The sequence below is a fragment of the Setaria italica genome, chromosome IX (assembly GCF_000263155.2).
Source record: "Setaria italica strain Yugu1 chromosome IX, Setaria_italica_v2.0, whole genome shotgun sequence".
Taxonomy (NCBI): Eukaryota; Viridiplantae; Streptophyta; class Magnoliopsida; order Poales; family Poaceae; genus Setaria; species Setaria italica.
The window spans coordinates 18,866,358-18,884,399 of NC_028458.1; the positions used below are offsets into that span (position 1 = coordinate 18,866,358).

Genomic DNA, 18,042 nt, shown 5'->3' on the forward strand with positions numbered 1-18,042 from the left:
TTGCCGTCCGGTTTGCTTTAATTAGCTCTAGATTGTATCATCATAGACGATAGATCACTTAATAGCCTGTTGCATCTTAATCTTGGCTATCCCTCGAGTGCTGTTGGAATTGAGTTCCATTGTGATTGGATTCATTGGCTGGCGGGGTTTACATTGACGTCCTGCTGAGTGTTTCTAGGCTGCAACTACCGGGTGCATCGCTGTGGTTTCACCTAGAAATATTGGTAGCAACATTAGTTTGAATCTCATTGGCTTGTGGCTCTGCCTATGGTGGAGCAAGAGCTCGACGTCGCTCCATTTCCTATCGGCTTTCTAGCCGATGGTTATTGCTAAATTATGTTGAATCGGCTGGATAGCCGGTGAACTACTCACGCTCATCAGGATACTGGAATCAGCCTCGCAGTCGATAATTTATTCATCATGCATTATTCTGCTACACTATCATAACTGTTGGTGCCAGGATCACATCGGCCTGATCGGCCGGTTGCCTCGAACTTCAGAAGGATTATCTTCACCTTGTCAGTTGAATGGTCAAACTGACTGGCACGCCTGCGTACACCACGTGCGTCGATCTACAGGACCCGCACCAGAGTGAAGCAAATCTCCCAGACCTTTTTTGTGTTAGTACTAAAGGTCACCACCCGATTTTTGCATCAACACACTTTTGGCACACTCGGTCCAATATCTCTTTAACGAGGATGTCGACAACTCATGGAATATCGAGCAACTCTGTTGATTTTATCCCTAAATTTTAATTTACATGTTCATGTGAATCAGCCATCGACCCTAGTTGTAGAATTATAATTCAATAAAGCAGTCATATTTTTTGTTGTAATTCGACTAGCTATTTCTACCTAAAGGCGACTTGCAGAAGCAAGTTTGTAGACCTATTCAGCTTCCTAGGCAAAATCGTCCAATTGTGGCTTCTAATAACAAGTCTACACACTCTGGCCATTATTGCCCAAGTGCGGCTTGTAATAACAAGTGTGCAAAAATTTTAATGAGTTATTCAACTCACTGGATAAAATTGCCCAATCGCGGCTTGCAAAGCAAATCTGCAGTAAACTTCATGAGTTAGTTAACTCATTGGACAAATCTGTTCCTTAGTGGCTTGCAGAAAAAGAAGCTATCAATACCTCATGAGTTAATTAAACTACTTGAGTAACTATTCACTAGACAAGTATGTGTAGTCCCGACTTTTAATAATAAGTCTGCATTTCTAGGCTTTCCAAAGCATAACATCAATACAACTCAAAGAAGTTGTAAAGATAGGCTCTACTCGTCGAAATCCTGAAGAGACCTCTATTAAAGAAGTCTATTGCCCAGGCAGCTTGAGTACTCGTGCACTACAAACAAACGAACACAAAACAAGAGTACTCATGTCACACCCGATTTTAAGGACAAAATCGAGTGCATTGAATACATGTGCGCCAGGATCAAGTTACACACATGTACGACAATAGTGAATAGCAAAGACAGTGCTAAATCGAATAAAGAGAGTATTAACCATTATTACATGACCGAAAGTCTCACATAAACCATAAAGTCTAATTATTACGCAGCGGAACTCCACAGATGACGACGACTCCACAGGCAGCTGACTGAAGAAACGTACGCCTAGAACTCCTCGAAGTCGTGAAAGTACTCCTCTTCCCAATTAACTTGGTCTGAACAGCGGTTTTGCAAGGGTGAGTACACTTATGGTTGGTACTCAACAAGTCGTGGGGAATAGTGTAGTGTAAGGCTAATTCAAGGTATGGCTAAGGCATAAATAGCATTCGCTTTTAATTAAGTTGGTCAAATTTTATTAGCAATTAACTAAGTATAAGTTCATACCACCCGAAATTAAACATGAACATAAAGTAAGCAAACAAATGCATGAAATGATAACAAGTTTAATCCATCTTTCGATAATATTATCATGTGAGGGTCCAGGCCGCTCTTAACCGTGAGCACGGCTGATCAATCAGTTTAACACTCTGCAGAGGTGGCACATCTTTACCCACAAGTCGCGTAAAAGTTCAAAAGAACTTTGGACCCAACCATGCGATGCTAGCTAGGCACCATACCACACTTCCGAGGTGTGATTGCATAGGGACGCTATGAGGCCTTTACAAAGATTCGCTAGCAATGTGGTAACCCGCTAAGGTTTCAGGTCGAAGCGAAACATATATAGCAGTCCCCTAGAGGGCATAGTGTCTTAGCCAAGCCCACTTCCCAAGAGAGCGAGTGCTATATCCCATCAACGCCTCCCCTCTTGCCCTTCCAGTGAGGTAACCCCAAGCTAGAGTTTCTAATTAATCAGCCAAGACCAGAGCCATTTAGTCTTGTGGTAGCACTGTTTTCCTGGGTGGTCGCTCCATGTTCCGATTAACAAATAATGATCTTGTCTTAATGAAAGGTATAACAGAAGTAAATCAAGATTAAGCATTGTGTGTAGTTAAACCACCATGTACCAAGTAAGCACTAAGCATGAGCTACCCAACATAAAGTAAACCGGTTGGTCAAGGCAAAGGTAAATCAATCTAGGCGAACCTTAATTGGGACCCATCAATTTAACCCTAACATGTGCATAGCGTAAATGTCGAGTACGAGAAAGTAAAGGTGTATAGGACAACAAGGTAGTGATCAAGGACACGACTTGCCTTCTTGGCCTTGCTCCTGCTGTTCGTACTCCTCGAAGGCTTGATCGGCAACTCCCTCGAACTGCGGGGCGTCTACACGCGTCACACGAGCACATACAAGCAAACATGGGCAAAAAGTAAGAAAACAGTACACCAAACATAGTTAAACAGAGAAAATAAGCTTGAAAAGATGATCTACGCTTTAAAACGAACACGTGGATATAAAGAACGCGAAAAACGGAGTTAAGATGCAAAAGATATGATTAAAACAAGATCCAGGGACTTTTCTGTGAGAAAAACAAAACTTTTAGGGCCTATCCGCGAAAACCGAGGGCTTATACGTAATTATGCGTATAAACCGAGGGTCTGACGCGTAAAAACACCAAACCCGGACGGCGGGTTGATTTCTGGAAAGCTCAAGGGTCAAACCGAAAAGTGCGAGGGCAGATCTGTAAATACTTTCAACGCGATCTGGACCGCGGGTTGATTCGCGGAAAAGGCGAGGGCTTAAGTGCAAAAGCGGCGCGGCACGACGACGCTGACCGGTACGCGGTCTGATTTGACTCACGATCGACCGTCGGATCTTGATCCGACGGCTGCGGTCGACGACGACTCGCGACGGCGGCGGAAACCAGAGCGGCGGCGGCGGCGAGCGGCGGCGCACGACGGCGAGCGGCGGCGGGTCGCCGGAGTTGGGCGAAATCACGCCACGGTGCACGGTTTAACGCGCGGAAGGCACCAGAAGAAAGAGGAGGGTGCGGCGAACTCATTTTGGGGGTTCTCGTCAACGGGGGCTCACCGGCGACGGCGAACGGCGGCGAGGAAGAGGCGGCGGCGCTAGGAGCTCGGGCGGCTAGGGTTTAGAGTTGCGGGCGCTGGTGGAGGAGACCGGGAGGGGGCGACGGCTTTTATAGGCGCTAGGGGATAGAGCGGCGCGGGTTTAAACCCCCCCGATGGACGCGGAGCGGATGAAGTCCGGGGCGGAGACGGCGCGCGGCGGTTGCGGGAGTTCCGGCCGGATTCGGCCGGAGGAGGAAGAAGGCGGTGGGGCCCACCCGTCAGCGGGCGCGGACGAAGGCGGACTGGCGCGGTGCCGTGGGCCGGTGCGCGTTCATGGGCCGCGGGGCGCGGGAGAGGAAGCGGCAGGCGGAGCCGGAGCAGTGGGCCGGCGCTTCGCGGGCCGCGGAGGAAGAAAAGAGAAGGGGCCGGCGGAGAAGGAAAAGAGGAGGGGGAACGGGCCGGCACACCGGAGGCGGGCTGGGCCGAAAGAGAAAAGAAGAAGGAAGGAGAGAGGAGTTTCGGCCCAGGGAAAAATAAGAAGAAAGGAAAAGAAAGAAGAAAAAGGGAAAAGAGTTTTAGGATTTGAATTTAAATTTGAAATTCAAAATTGGATTCAAACTCAAGCAATCAAAATAAATGCACCAGCATGAATGCACAAATAAATCCTATGATGAATTAATTGAATTAAGGAAAATGAATTTAAATGCCTAGAATTTAAATAACACCTTAATTTGAGCATATTTTAATTAATTTGAATTATTGAAATTTTGGGTGTTACAACTCACAACTAGCGCCTGATGAGGCTCATCAAAGAAGCCTTGTGCATAGACACTCACATCTACCATACGAGCAAATATCAGGGAAGATTGTGAGATGCACTAAAAATAATAAGTCAAAAGCAACAAAGATTGCAACAAGACTTAGAAATGTTTAAATTTCAAAGCATTTATATTATATTTACATTACAAACTAATGTTTGCTTTGATACAAGCTACTTAAGAACTAGATGCTTAGCTACTTCTTCTACAATAGGATCCATCTCCTGCAAGTACTCCTGAAAAAGTTTGTCAGAGCAGTTCTCCGCTATAGCCTCCACAATATAAGTCAGATCAGCTTGAGGATAGAAAGATCTGGCAAAACTCAATAGTTGCTTCGAGACAGACTTCACCATCTTCTGAATATAGCCAGCAAATTTTTCTGGCACGTCCTTGAGTACTTCAGATAGCGGACGGGGCTCTATACCCTCAACTGGAGGCTCCAACATATCCGCTATTGGCTGGGCCGCTTCAAATATCTCCTTCAGAGCGAGTTTTACGGTTTCCAGCTCAGCTTCGCGCTCCTGGATAGTCTTCATGGCATTGACCAAGTAAACTTCACCATCTTCGCGCATTTTCCTCTCTTTCTCCAGTGGTGCTCCAGATTTTCATATTTCAATACTAGCTTATCATGCTAATCAGCTACGTGGTAATGCACGTTCTTCCAATCTATGACTTGTCCTTGGATATCTTCCTTTGACTTTTCGAGCACTACACCAATAATACACAAGAGGATCAATATTACAAACAGAATCAATACTCGAAATCCAACGAGGAGAGCAATTACCTTTGATGTACTGGTTCAATGATTTGTTGCGCCCCTTTAGATGGTATTTCTCCTCCTCGAGTTGCTGGATGCGGTTATGGTACTCAGTGGCAGCGCCATCATACTTCATCAGCAGTCAGGAGGAGTACTCCCTCTCCTTGGCAATTTCCTTTTCAAGGGTCGTAGCATGGAGTACCGTATCCCCATAGCCTTCAAGCATCAGAGACTTGCGGCGGGAGCATTTGATGACATCCTGCGCCACACAAGAAGTACTCATATCAAGGCATTGGTACTAATTGCAAGTTATGTGTCAATGGAAGAAGTTGGATAAAGCATACCTCTGCATAAACACCGATACGGTGGTGCATCTCTATCATTCCAGCGACCACATCCACGTCCAGCAGTGGGTCATCGATCAGTTGGATATCTTCAAAACAAAATTTTCCAGCCGACAGAGGATCCGCACGAGCTTGGGAATTAGTTGTGCTAAGCGGAACCATGGCAAGAGTGGTCGACGGACCTAGCTCGGAAGACACGTTGGCAGCTATAACTTCCAAAACTGTCGCCGCTTCAATCTTTGCCTCTAGCTTGGGGGCTACGAGAGTAGCCACAGTGCTAGAGATAGTCGCCACCACTTCTTCGGGTGCTTGTCGCTCGAGGGCTGGCACTACAACGTCAGTCAAAGATGATATGACATCTTGCATCAACAATGCTACAAAAGACACAACACCTGGACTACTCGTCATCACGGGCTGATTCTCCGGCTGTGGACTTGCTTGGGCAGGGGCAACATGCTGGACTGAGAGGCTATCACCATCGGTCACAGGCCTCAAGCTAGGCCCTCCAAGGACCATATTAGAGGATTTTCTGCATAAGACAAAGCTTTAGAGACACAACAAGTCGATCATGAGCTACAATTAATACTCAAAGGGGCAGCAAGACATAACTTGTAGATCTGCTCAACTTCAAAGAGGGTTCTCCTGTAAGGCATAGCGGTTTTATGGTTGGAGACGGTCCCTTTGGCACGGCTTGAATGGTCGCAGGACGATCATTGCTAGCCTTAGCCACCGCATCTGCTGTTTGAGTTGTTCTTGCGCCGTCAGGGTCCACCACAGCAACAAGAGGCTCCGGATCATCTTCAATATTGATCAACTCTTCGATGGTCAGCAACCTGTCTTGTGCAGCTAGAGCAGCTGCCTTTTCAGCATCCGTCGCCGGCTCGAGTACCTACAAATGACCAATGTTATTTTGAGTAGATACGGTGGTGATATTGGAATCGCCTATTGGGAGTACACGATCCTAATGATCTTGTCCTTTCTCATAAGTAATTACCGTGGGAGGTTTGACAACAGCAGCCTTCCTCCCCATCTTTGATGTTACGAGCTTCTTCTGTCGCATATGTTCGGGAGCTGAGTGGTGGGGGACGGTGGCACTAGTGCTCGGAGATTGGACAGTGGCGGCGATAGGGCTACAGTGTGGAGATTGGAAAGACAATTGGCAAAGGTAAAATGGAAGGAATAATTTCTTTCGTTATTTATCATCGCGGCGCGGTAACAACAATGTGAATAATGGAATTTCAGATTTAACGGATCCACAGATTTTGAGCATCTGATTGGCAGTTTCCTTTATTTTCAGAAGAGATAAGATTTCCTTTCGGAAATGGTCACGTTAACCAGAGGTTGACCCTTATACCCACCAAACTAGTCAGTAAAAGGCTCAGAGGCTGTGTGCCACGTTCTGTTGATAAAAAGTTTTTTCTCTAGGTTTTACGGGGAAAATGATGCAAATTACAGATTGACCCTCATCCTGATTTTTCGATTGAACCTAAGGCTTGAGGGTTACTCCATATGAAGTGCGAATTTTCGTCGCACTTCCATATAGAAATTTATGATTGAAGGATAAGAGACTGAGTCAAATAAGGTCTGAGTACATTCTAGCCGCATGGCAGTCTTTATGTACCTTTGAAGATTCAACTAGATGAAGTATTCGAAGAGCATCAAAACTAGTCAATGAAGTCTACAAGAGTAGTCGGAACTGCTGCATTTGACTAAAAAGTACTTGAAGGCTTGTCATATATACATATATGGGCCCACCAGAAGGTTTGGACAATTTTAAATATAGGGCTGGACGCCGAGACGTATCTAATATGGAGAATATGATGCAGGACGGCATAGTATACGTGAAAAGATAGGAATTAGTCAAGGATTTATAAAAGTACATGTAGTAATAAGAGTAGAACTCGTCTAGTCGAATCCGACTAGTACTGTTACCCTGCCTCCAGCAACATAAGGTGAGGCAGGGACCCCCTCCAAAGCAATTCAATCCAACCAACACATAGGACGCAGGGTATTATGCTATTCAGCAGTCCAAACCTGTCTAAATCGTGTGTCTGCGTTTACCTTCGAGTTTCTGATCTCGGTAAGCCCCACTAACTAAAACACTACCTCGAGCAATCCCCTCGATGTCTCTCCTTTTGCTTATAGTTTTGCCAAATCTGACTTCAAATAGCGGGTTTGCAAGTCATGTCATTGCATCATAGAAAGATTGTTATATTTGATGCTTTTGTCGCCTCGCCTCCGCTCGTGGCTCTTCCATGGCCTGCTTCATTATGCAAAAATCGACGAGTTCGTTTGGACCCAGCTGTCGAAGCGAAGAACCTGAGTATACCAAGGAAAAGCAGGAAAGGCATTCTCACTTCCTTTGAAGATCGCTAAAGCACAAAGGTTAGAATCTATTAATTAGAATGACGACCGAAGTGGCAAACCCCCAGCAATAGATCATGCAACAGTTAAAGTAAAGATTATGTAACAACTATAATAGAGACAATTATATACCAAGTTAGATTGAATGTCTGGTAAGCAACTTATACCTAATATCAACTTATATAAAGATTGCATAATAAAGATTGCATAATAATATGTTTAAATACTTGATAGGAGCATTATATTGACAATTCATCAGCATGTTTACAAAAAAGTTAATTGTGCCACCATATATAATAGTACATTTAAAATGACTTGAAAAAAAATATATGCTAGTTTTATTTTGTACATCCCGTCGTAATGAATAATATGGTGAAGATTAAATTAGTTCAGGACTGATAGGGTCGAACCGCAGCTTTCACTTTAACAGGGCGGTGCTCTGACCCAATGAACTACAATCTTAATAAGAAGATTCGACTTGTCTACTGTGCTTAAGAAATAGACTCCCAGTATAAAAGCTAAAATAGACTAAATTAAAATAGGCAAATAAATGTGCATTCAAAGTGGTTGTTTGTATATGATTGCAAAAAAGTTGTCATGTGATATACGAGCTAGTCTCTTCATGCGTCAACCCTGTAGGCCACCCATGAAGATGCGTTGAGATAATGCTGACTTAGGACTTGTTTGAGCTTTTTGGCAACTTCTCAGTGTGAAAAATAAGAAGATTAAACAAACAACGAATTTTTCATGCAGCCTTCGGAAAGTCACAACCTCTAAAAAATTGAGTTTATATGAAAAATTGCAAAGCTCAGTTTTTAAGCTTTTTTAACTTTTTTAGCCTAGAAAACTGAACACATTTAAAATCTTTTAGAAGTTATAGTTGTCTTTTCAGAAAAAAAGCCAATAATAGCTTTTTCGGAAAGCTTCAACCTGCAGTCAGGCTTTAGCCAAGTTCACGCGGTCAACCGACCAGGCGCGTCGCCGTAGACATAGTAACAACGAGAAAAAGAAAATCGAAGCACTTTGGGCCAAGCAAGCCCATATGAGAACTTGTAAGTTAACTTTGGAGTAAAATGCACGACCAGCCCACGAACTTCGGTCACCAAACTTTTAAAATGCACATTAAGATTCCCAAACTTACTAATCAGTTTACGTGAGATCCAAACTTACATAACTCGCATTAAACTGCTCACGTGGCATACTGCGTGTGCGTTGACGTGGACCTGGCATGTAGGGCCCACATGTCAGGCCCACCTCTCTTCTCTCTATTCCCTCTCTTCCTTACTGCCCCTCTCTTGGCGAGGTCTAGGAGGCGGTGGAGATTGCATCGCAGAGAGCCCAACTCGGGGGCCCCATTCGCTGCCGTCGAGGTCCCGCGCTCGAGTGCCGCCGTCCGCCGTCACCGAGGGTCGAAGCTCGAGCGCCTTGTCTACCGTCCGCTCCGGTGGGGTCGCCGCCACTACCGCCGCTCCTCCATGCAGCCCCTATCACCGACACCCGGGCAAGGCCTCGGCCCCGTCCGCTCCGGCGGGGCCACCGCCTCCACTCCCCCGTCCAGCCCTTGGCACCGACACCCGGGCAAGGCCTCGGCCTCGTCCACTCTGGCGGGGCCGCCGCCTCCCCTGCGCAGGCTCGTGGCCCTAGCCACCAACAGCCTGGGTGCGGAGCCTCTACCACCTCCGCTCCGGCTTTGCCACCCCGACCAATGGAAGCTCAGGCACAACCTCGGCCGCTGTCCGCTCGCGAGGCCCGCAAACCCAGCCCACGACAACTCGCGGCGGATGGGCAGGATAGAATGACGGTGCGGGGAATCGGCGCAGAGCGCAACGGAGAGGTGTCAGGAGGCAGGGAGCTTGCCGGTGTTGCCGGTTGGACCAGGCGGCACGGCTCGGCCGCTCGGGGCTATGGCAGGGGCAGGCTCGGTCGAATGCGAGAGAGGGATGAGGAAGAGAGAAAAATGAGGAGCTATTGTGTGGGCCCCACGACCACGTCAAAGGTGATTTGGACCTCACTTGAACCGATTAGCAACTTAAGGAACTCAGATGTGCATTTTAGGAGTTCGGAGACTTTTATGACACCTAAGTTGGAGATCCGGCTGTACATTTTACTCTTAACTTTGCTATGTTGGCCCAGAAAAAGCATGGATAAGGGGCCGAGATGAAACATAATTAAGCACTAGGATTCATTCGAGTAATGCTGCACCTGCTTCCTCTCGCGGAAAATAAATAGTCAAAATACTCCTCCGGCAGCAAGGTTACCGCCGGCGGCCGGGTGGCATCACTGGTGCATGCAGCACGCCTCAGTGTGCCTCACCCGTGACGCATGTCGCCATGTGCCGCGCGCGTTTTGGCCGAGACCCACCCGACACCAGAGGTCTCCTCTTCCCACCGCGCATGTTCGATCTCAGCCTCGATCAGGCTCGCAGCAGTCGGCACAACAAAGCTTGGCGCGCGGCAGGCGAAGCTTGTTGTAGCAGTAGAATCCACATCGCCGGAGTCCTGAAGCCGGCCGGCCGGACGCTACCTCCGGCCGCCTCCTTGGGACTCCTTGGATTAACTTAATCACCCACCATCGCGGCACGATCCCACGATGCCGCGGCGTGTTCGGTCGCCCACCGGGCCACCGGCCGCCGGCCGCCGGACTCGTCACGTGACCGGCATGTGGTGTTCGAATAACAAATGGGTTCAGCAGCTTCGTCGTCAGAGCGACGCAGCTGACGCTGTGATACTATCTGTCGAGCCCTTGCTTATCAGCCTGTTGCTTATCACCGCGTCCAATAGGCGACCGACAGTTCATCGCCGATCATTCTGTCCACAGAATTCAACCCATTTTATAATACTCGCCGAACTCGGTGATTCTTCTCGCCGCTGCTGTCAGATCGAGCAGCTGACTACGATCGATCGATCGACAGACACGGAATGGGATCAGAATCCTCCAAAGCTCTAGATGGCCATATGCATACAAGCATGTTACGTTCCGGAATTAACGAGCCCTGGATCGAGCTCGAGAACGCGGCCACGCCATGTCGCCATGCAGTTGCACCGCCGATCGATCTGACTGAGATGCGCAACTGTAGCTGCGCGCGCACGTGCCGTACGTCGTGCGCTCGTCGATCGATCTCGCCTGCTGCAGGCTTCGTTCTCACGATCTGCCGATCCGTCGACCTCAGCGGCTGGTCAGCTCCATCGACTCATTGAGCGCACTTGTTATTTAAGAACCGACCGCCGGGCCGGGGCTACTGACTTGTAGCAACAGTAGCTCACACCACTTGTCAACAGTTCCTCTTCGATCGTGAGCTTTTCGTGTGATCGATCTTCACTTGATCATCCTACTGTTCGTGACGCAGGGAGCGGCGGCAATGGAGACGCCCAGACCTCTAGCGGTCTTCCTCGCCGTCGCCACGCTGCTCGCGGCGCCGGCCGTCGTGGCGGCCTGGTCCAAGGGCACGGCCACGTTCTACGGCGGCAGCGACGCCTCCGGCACAATGGGTACGTGACCTATATACGCACGCGCTACCTAGCTTCAAGCCTTCAAGTATTGAACAGAACAATTTCTCCTGCACGGTCCATGCATAATGAACGATACATGTAAACAGGCGGCGCGTGCGGGTACGGCAACCTGTACTCGACGGGGTACGGCACGGCGACGACGGCGCTGAGCCAGGCGCTGTTCAGCGGCGGCGCGTCATGCGGGCAGTGCTTCCAGATCACGTGCGACTCGCAGACGGACGGGCGGTGGTGCCGGGCGGGCGTCTCCGTGACCGTGACGGCCACCAACCTCTGCCCGCCCAACTACGCGGTCCCCAGCGACAACGGCGGGTGGTGCAACCCGCCGCGGGCGCACTTCGACATGGCGCAGCCGGCCTGGGTCCAGATCGGCGTCTACCAGGGCGGCATCATCCCCGTGCTGTACCAGCGGGTGCGGTGCGTCAAGCAGGGCGGCGTGCGCTTCACCATCACGGGGTTCAACCACTACGAGCTCGTGCTCATCTCCAACGTCGGCGGCAGCGGCTCGGTGGCCAGCGCGTGGGTGCAGGGCACCTCCACCAACCGGGTGCCCATGAGCAGGAACTGGGGCGCCAACTGGCAGTCGCTCGCCGGGATCGCCGGCCAGGCGCTCACCTTCGGCGTCACCACCACCGGCGGACAGACCATCGTGTTCCAGAACGTGGTGCCGGTGAACTGGGCGTTCGGCATGTCATTCATAAGCAACCTGCAGTTCTCCTACTGATTGTCATGTCACACCCTGCACTTTATTATTAGAGCCTAGCTAGGATGGAGCACTGACTGCTGGCTATAGCATTCAAGCCGTCAGTAGATAGATTATTTGGGAAAAGCTCTCCGGCTGGAGCATTGCATTTGCATCATGTGCAGATATGTTCGTTTTCAGTTTGTACGTGTAACTTGATTGATTGCAGTAACTCAGACTCCACGTCACGCACGCTAGCGCATAGCTAGCCATGTACACCCTCTGAATTCAAAAATAAAAAAAATTGTAAATCGTTTTTGATTTGCACAAAAGTATTAAGAATGTGTTTGACTACGACTCTCCTGCGTGCCCTGTTGAGTGTTGAGCGGTGAGCTTGAGCGATGCCGGCTTGTTCCATGAGGAGAAATGGTGGTAGCACTACGGGAAACAGAAAGTTCGCCGAGTGCCTGGGGCACTCGGCAAAGGCATGAAAACACTCGGCAAACCCTTTGCCGAGTGTAACACTCGGCAAAGGGCACACGGCAAATATTGTGTCGGCAAAGCCTAGTTTGCCGAGTGTCAAAACTCGGACACTCGGCAAACATGTTGCCGACGGCGGAAAACCACTCGGCGAACATCTGGACTCGGCGAACCGCGGACTTACGGCGTCGGACTAACGGCGAGTTTGCCGAGTGCCAAACGGGTGGCACTCGGCAAACACCTAGTCTTTGCCGAGTGCCAACACTCGGCAAAGGCATGGAGTTTGCCGAGTGCCACAAGCCTGGCACTCGGCAAACACGGTCTCTTTGCCGAGTGCCGGCTCCCGGGCACTCGGCAAAGCGGCCTATGTTTGCCGAGTGCCGGCTCCCGGGCACTCGGCAAACCGGCCCTCTTTGCCGAGTGCCCTGACCATAGCACTCGGCAAAGGACCTTTCCTACACCTGGGAAATGCTCCTTTGCCGAGTGCTATGGTCACAACACTCGGCAAAGGCCCCTCTTTGCCGAGTGTAACACTCGGCAAAGTGACCAGAACCGCCCCTTTTTCGATATTTTGCCACGTATAACGGACCCCTCCCAATTCACAAAACACATATCACAGGCATTTGTAATAAACAACCACATGGATAATTCACAACCACAGGCACAATGCAGATCCGGGGCACTCGGCAAAGGGGGGTTTTTTCCCGAATTTCGAACTGACACTGGGAAGTGGACCCGGGGTAACTTCGCCGAGTGTCCTGTTTCTGACACTCGGCAAACCATCCCTTTGCCGAGTGCCCTACGTAGCACTCGGCAAACACCTACCTATATTGCATGTACAACAACACTTTTAGTAATTAAAAGTACGTAAACTTTGTGTAAACCTAGTCCAATTCACTAAACATTGCGTATTCCATTTTTTAAGTAATATTGTACCATTATTTCATGGATTTATAGCTCATATTTAATTTATATCTATTAAATTCATATACGTCCAATTAATGAATAAAAATTACCAAACGGATCTGAAAATTTCCCAAAATTTAACATGAACCTATCTATGTTCTCTATAGCCTATAAAAAATAATTTGGACTCAATGAGAATTACATTTATCGATTCATCTCTAAATCTTACCGGATCCTTTGAACTTCTCTGAAACCGCCTCTCCGGAGATGCTTCGAATTGTGAACATCATATGTCAAAACTTGTGCGAAACCTTTTCAATTTTTTACCACGGCCTCTGCATATGAAATCAAAACATCTTGCAAAATCTCATGATTTTCAAACTTCGTTTGTATTTTTGAGAATTAAACAATCATTTGGCCACACGTTCGTAGTCGTGTTTCCTTAGCAAAATGTTCGAAATTTCTTTTCATTTTATGGGTGAGACCTCAATTTAGACTCACTAACATGAATATGATTTTTTCACTCATATTATTCCATTATTCCAACCACCTGCAGTTCAAATTTGACTTAAATCAAAAAATTACTCTAAATGAAATTAATTGATTAAATATAGCAAACAGGTCAAAAAATAGTCCATCTTCTACCATGCAGTGCCAAATGCCATACATGTGGAGTGTAAAAAGTTTGGAGGGTGGAGGAGGGGAAAAAAAATTTTGTTTGCCGAGTGTGTAAAAAAACACTCGGCAAACCCTATAGTTTGCCGAGTGTACAACCTAGCACTCGGCAAACTATAGGGTTTGCCGAGTGTCCCACCAAGACACTCGGCAAAGACTATAGTTTGCCGAGTGTCCCATCATGGCACTCGGCAAACTAGTGCTTTTGCCGAGTGCCCTATATTGACACTCGGCAAACGCTAACGGCCGTCACGGAGGGGCGCCGCCGTCGGCACGGGGAAGTCACGTGGGCGTCAGTTTGCCGAGTGTCAAAGTTTGCCGAGTGCCGCCTGGGTGTTTGCCGAGTGTTTTTTGGAGGGCACTCGGCAAACCGGTTGTTCGCCGAGTGTTTTATTTTTGCCGAGTGTTTTTGGTGTTACACTCGGCAAAACGGTTCTTCGCCGAGTGCCCGAAAAAAAGCACTCGGCGAAGTTATTACACTCGGCGACTTTAAGGTTTCCCGTAGTGTAGTCTGGTGGATATCATGGAGGCAGAGAGACGTCGGGACAGAGAGATCAGAGGGATGGGGTGATAGTGTAATACAGAAAAATAAAAAAATGAGTTCGCCTACTATACTAAGCAGTGGTTCTAGTAATGACTGATGCCGTAAGCAAAATTTTCGGATGGAATCCATTATGCAGATACTTTGTAACTGGGCCATACAGGCCAGGTACCGGGCCGGTCCACTGTAGCTGAAACATAGGGCCCACCAGTTTATCTGTTTAGCTAGCCCATTTAGCATCATCCTCTCCTTCTAACAACAAACCCACAACCCACTGACACACGTCACGGCCCATTTCGCTACGCCAAGACACGCCGTACAAGGATCACCGCGCGGCCGGCGCGCTGCTAATCAACCGTACCTCAGCCTCTGCACGGTCCTCCGTCCCCAACCGCCATCCATGTGGCCACTTGGCTGCCTCTCGTGGCCCCATGTGGGGTCCTTCCCTCTCCTCTTATCTCGCCATGCTCTTCTCCTCCTGAATCCTGAGCCCTTGATGATTTGTTAATCCTGCAACTGGGAGGTCCCTGCTCGCGATCCCTTCGACATTACAGCATGATGAAACCTAACGGTGCCCATTACTTAATGGAACTAGGCAGTCTCTCTTAGGAGTTAGTTGGGCACTAATCATGCGCGCGCGCACCATCATATCCAGCATGGACCTCCATCTATCTTCATTCTATCGCAACATGCATGGCGCCCGCCTAATTGTCAAGGCTTTGACATGGCGCCCTGCAATGCATTTGCATGCACGCGCATGTGAGCTTCGCTAGCGTTAGGACTTAGGAGGGCCGCCGGGCAATCACCGCCCTATATTCCCTGCCAACGACCATCATTCCGATCATTCCCTGCCATGGTATCGGCCTCGTCAGCTTCAGTCCTCCTGCTCTTATTTAAGGCGCCGTACACTGCCCGTCCTGGTCGTAACAATCCATCCACCATCGTCGATCGACTTCTAGCTTCTCTTGTCCTCTCTCTAGATCCCCAGCTCATCTCACAGGTGCCATCATCGCTGCCAACAAGATGGGCAGCGCCACGGCGATGCTGCTTGAGTTCGTCGCCGTTGCCGCGCTTCTCGCCACGTCGGCGACGGCGCAGTACTGGAACAGCGGGACGGCGACGTTCTACGGCGGCAAGGACGGTTCCGGGACGATGGGTACGTACTGCTACCAATGCAGCATGTCGGCGCGCCGCGTCGCAACCAGCAGCCTCCGCCACTGCAGATGGCGAGCTTCATTGCAACAGCTTCGTTCCTGACGGTACTCTGCAATTCTGAGCTTGCAGGCGGCGCGTGCGGGTACGACAACCTGTACAACCAGGGGTACGGCGTGCTGAACGCGGCGCTGAGCCAGGTGCTGTTCAATGACGGCGCGTCATGCGGGCAGTGCTACAACATCAAGTGCGACACCAGCAAGTCCGCGTGGTGCAAGCCCGGCTACTCCGTCACCATCACCGCCACCAACCTGTGCCCGCCCAACTACGCCATCACCACCAACGGCGGCGGCTGGTGCAACCCGCCGCGCGCACACTTCGACATGTCCCAGCCGGCGTGGGAGCAGATCGGCATCTACCGCGCCGGCATCATCCCCGTCCTCTACCAGCGGTACGTTCGTCGTAAATGCATTATCGATAAACCTCGCCGCCGCCGCCTCTCGCGACACAGCCCAAGCTTAATTACATTACCATACCATGGCGTGTGCAGGGTGCCGTGCTCCAGGCAGGGAGGGGTGAGGTTCACCATCTCCGGGTTCAACTACTTCCAGCTGGTGCTCGTCACCAACGTCGCCGCCAGCGGCTCCATCCGGTCCATGTCGGTGAAGGGGGCCAACACCGGGTGGATCGCCATGACGCGGAACTGGGGCGCGCTGTGGCAGTGCAGCTCGGCGCTCGTCGGCCAGGGGCTCTCCTTCATGGTCATCTCCACCGGCGGCCAGACGCTGTACATGAACAACGTCGTGCCGGGGTGGTGGACCTTCGGCATGACCTTCGCCACCAACCTCCAGTTTTACCAATAGTTCACAGCGCATAATTGCATGTGCGTGTGCCTGCCTCTGGGATTAAATTAATTAATACATCAGTTGACTTAATGGGGTGTGTATGTCTGTAATGTGGGGGTTGATCTGGGATTTTGATCTGTGTAATCACATTTTGTCGATTTTGTTTCTACTACCTGTACATGCACATCAGTTTATTTGTTGTCGGTTGATATATATTACATTATTTTTTTTCCATTTTGATTTGGACCTGAGAATTAAGTTTATCAGAACATTCTATTCATTATTATGTATATAGTAACTCATTTGACAGCAACCAAAACTCCTGCTTTTTTGTAAACCAGTCCAGCATTGTTACAGATGCATGACAAACCTAATTGACAGTGATTGTTTCTTTCTAAAATCACTCCTTCAGCATGTGATACACCAAAAAGTCAGAAACCTACTAACCAATTAATAAACTCCAACAGAAGTGCCCAATGAGATGCTGACACTATTGGTGATCATCTGACACAAGAACAGAGAGCATTTTATTTCCAATGGAAATACACAGAAAATTATTAGTTCCATGGCACTAATAATTGCTCCGTGTATTTCCATTGCAGAGTGGGATGTGGGAATAACTGGTCCATATATAGGATTTATCTCTTGACATGTACTCCCTCCGCCATGAAATACAAGGCATCCTAGATATTTTAGGACATATTAGGAGGAGTAGCAAAAGACACGTGTACCCCTGTTGTCTAGCTCTTTTAATGGCAGTTGCATATAACAATGAACTTATTTTTAGTAATAATTCACCAATCAGCCACCTTTATCTTGTTAATTATGGAAAGAATGAAATAAGCAATCATCCAAATGTGCCTACAATGCGAGGACAAATTTTGAACTCTTGGATGTTGTATTAAAATGAATACTATAAGTTATTACCTTAGTCAGTTGTTTTCAATAAAAAATAATGCCCTAGATCAAATAAATTAAACTACATATTTCCTATAACTTGCACTAGTTTGTAGAAAACCGGACCCATTATCGAGAAAAATGAAGTTGCAGGCCAGTTTGACAATAATCCAACTCTTGGCACATGATTACCATCCCAACTCTCTAAGGAAGCATCTATTTTAATTTTCAATATAACCTTTTATAGAAAAGAAACTTTATTCGCCTATATCATCTGCCATAAATTTCAACATACATCCAATACAAAAAACTACATTAATGATGATGTTTAAGATTGAAATGATCTGGCAACATGAACTTAATTTTCTCAATGATATATTCATGCCATACATTGACATTTTACCGCTTTATTTATTGGTAACCTTGTGAGGTCAAACACTTTACTTCCCTAGTAAAAGATAAGGATGTTGTTGGATGCTTCCATCAAGTTTGTAAATCTTTATATATCTATTTACATGTTTATGCATGCTTACCTTCTACATATGAAATTATGTTCCAGTAGATTTTTGGTGCAAATATTTTAAATTTAGTGTTCAGAGAATTCACACCAATATCCAGAAATATATTGCAGTACTGGTACATTTATAACGTATTCTGTCATGCAAGGGTAA

At 48.1% G+C, this 18,042-nt stretch overlaps 2 protein-coding genes across 2 annotated transcripts; both read left to right on the forward strand.

Moving 5' to 3' along the window:
- The first annotated feature begins 10,942 nt into the window (after window positions 1-10,942).
- Window positions 10,943-12,148, forward strand: LOC101756206 (expansin-A15). The gene is made up of 2 exons (XM_004982972.3): window positions 10,943-11,175; window positions 11,283-12,148. Exons 1-2 carry the CDS (start codon window positions 11,046-11,048, stop codon window positions 11,915-11,917), a joined length of 765 nt encoding a protein of 254 aa, XP_004983029.1. The 5' UTR covers window positions 10,943-11,045; the 3' UTR covers window positions 11,918-12,148.
- Window positions 12,149-15,259: 3,111 nt separating this feature from the next.
- Window positions 15,260-16,672, forward strand: LOC101759741 (expansin-A28). Its single transcript, XM_004986499.2, has 3 exons — window positions 15,260-15,633; window positions 15,762-16,080; window positions 16,180-16,672. Exons 1-3 carry the CDS (start codon window positions 15,501-15,503, stop codon window positions 16,490-16,492), a joined length of 765 nt encoding a protein of 254 aa, XP_004986556.1. The 5' UTR covers window positions 15,260-15,500; the 3' UTR covers window positions 16,493-16,672.
- Window positions 16,673-18,042: the final 1,370 nt, after the last annotated feature.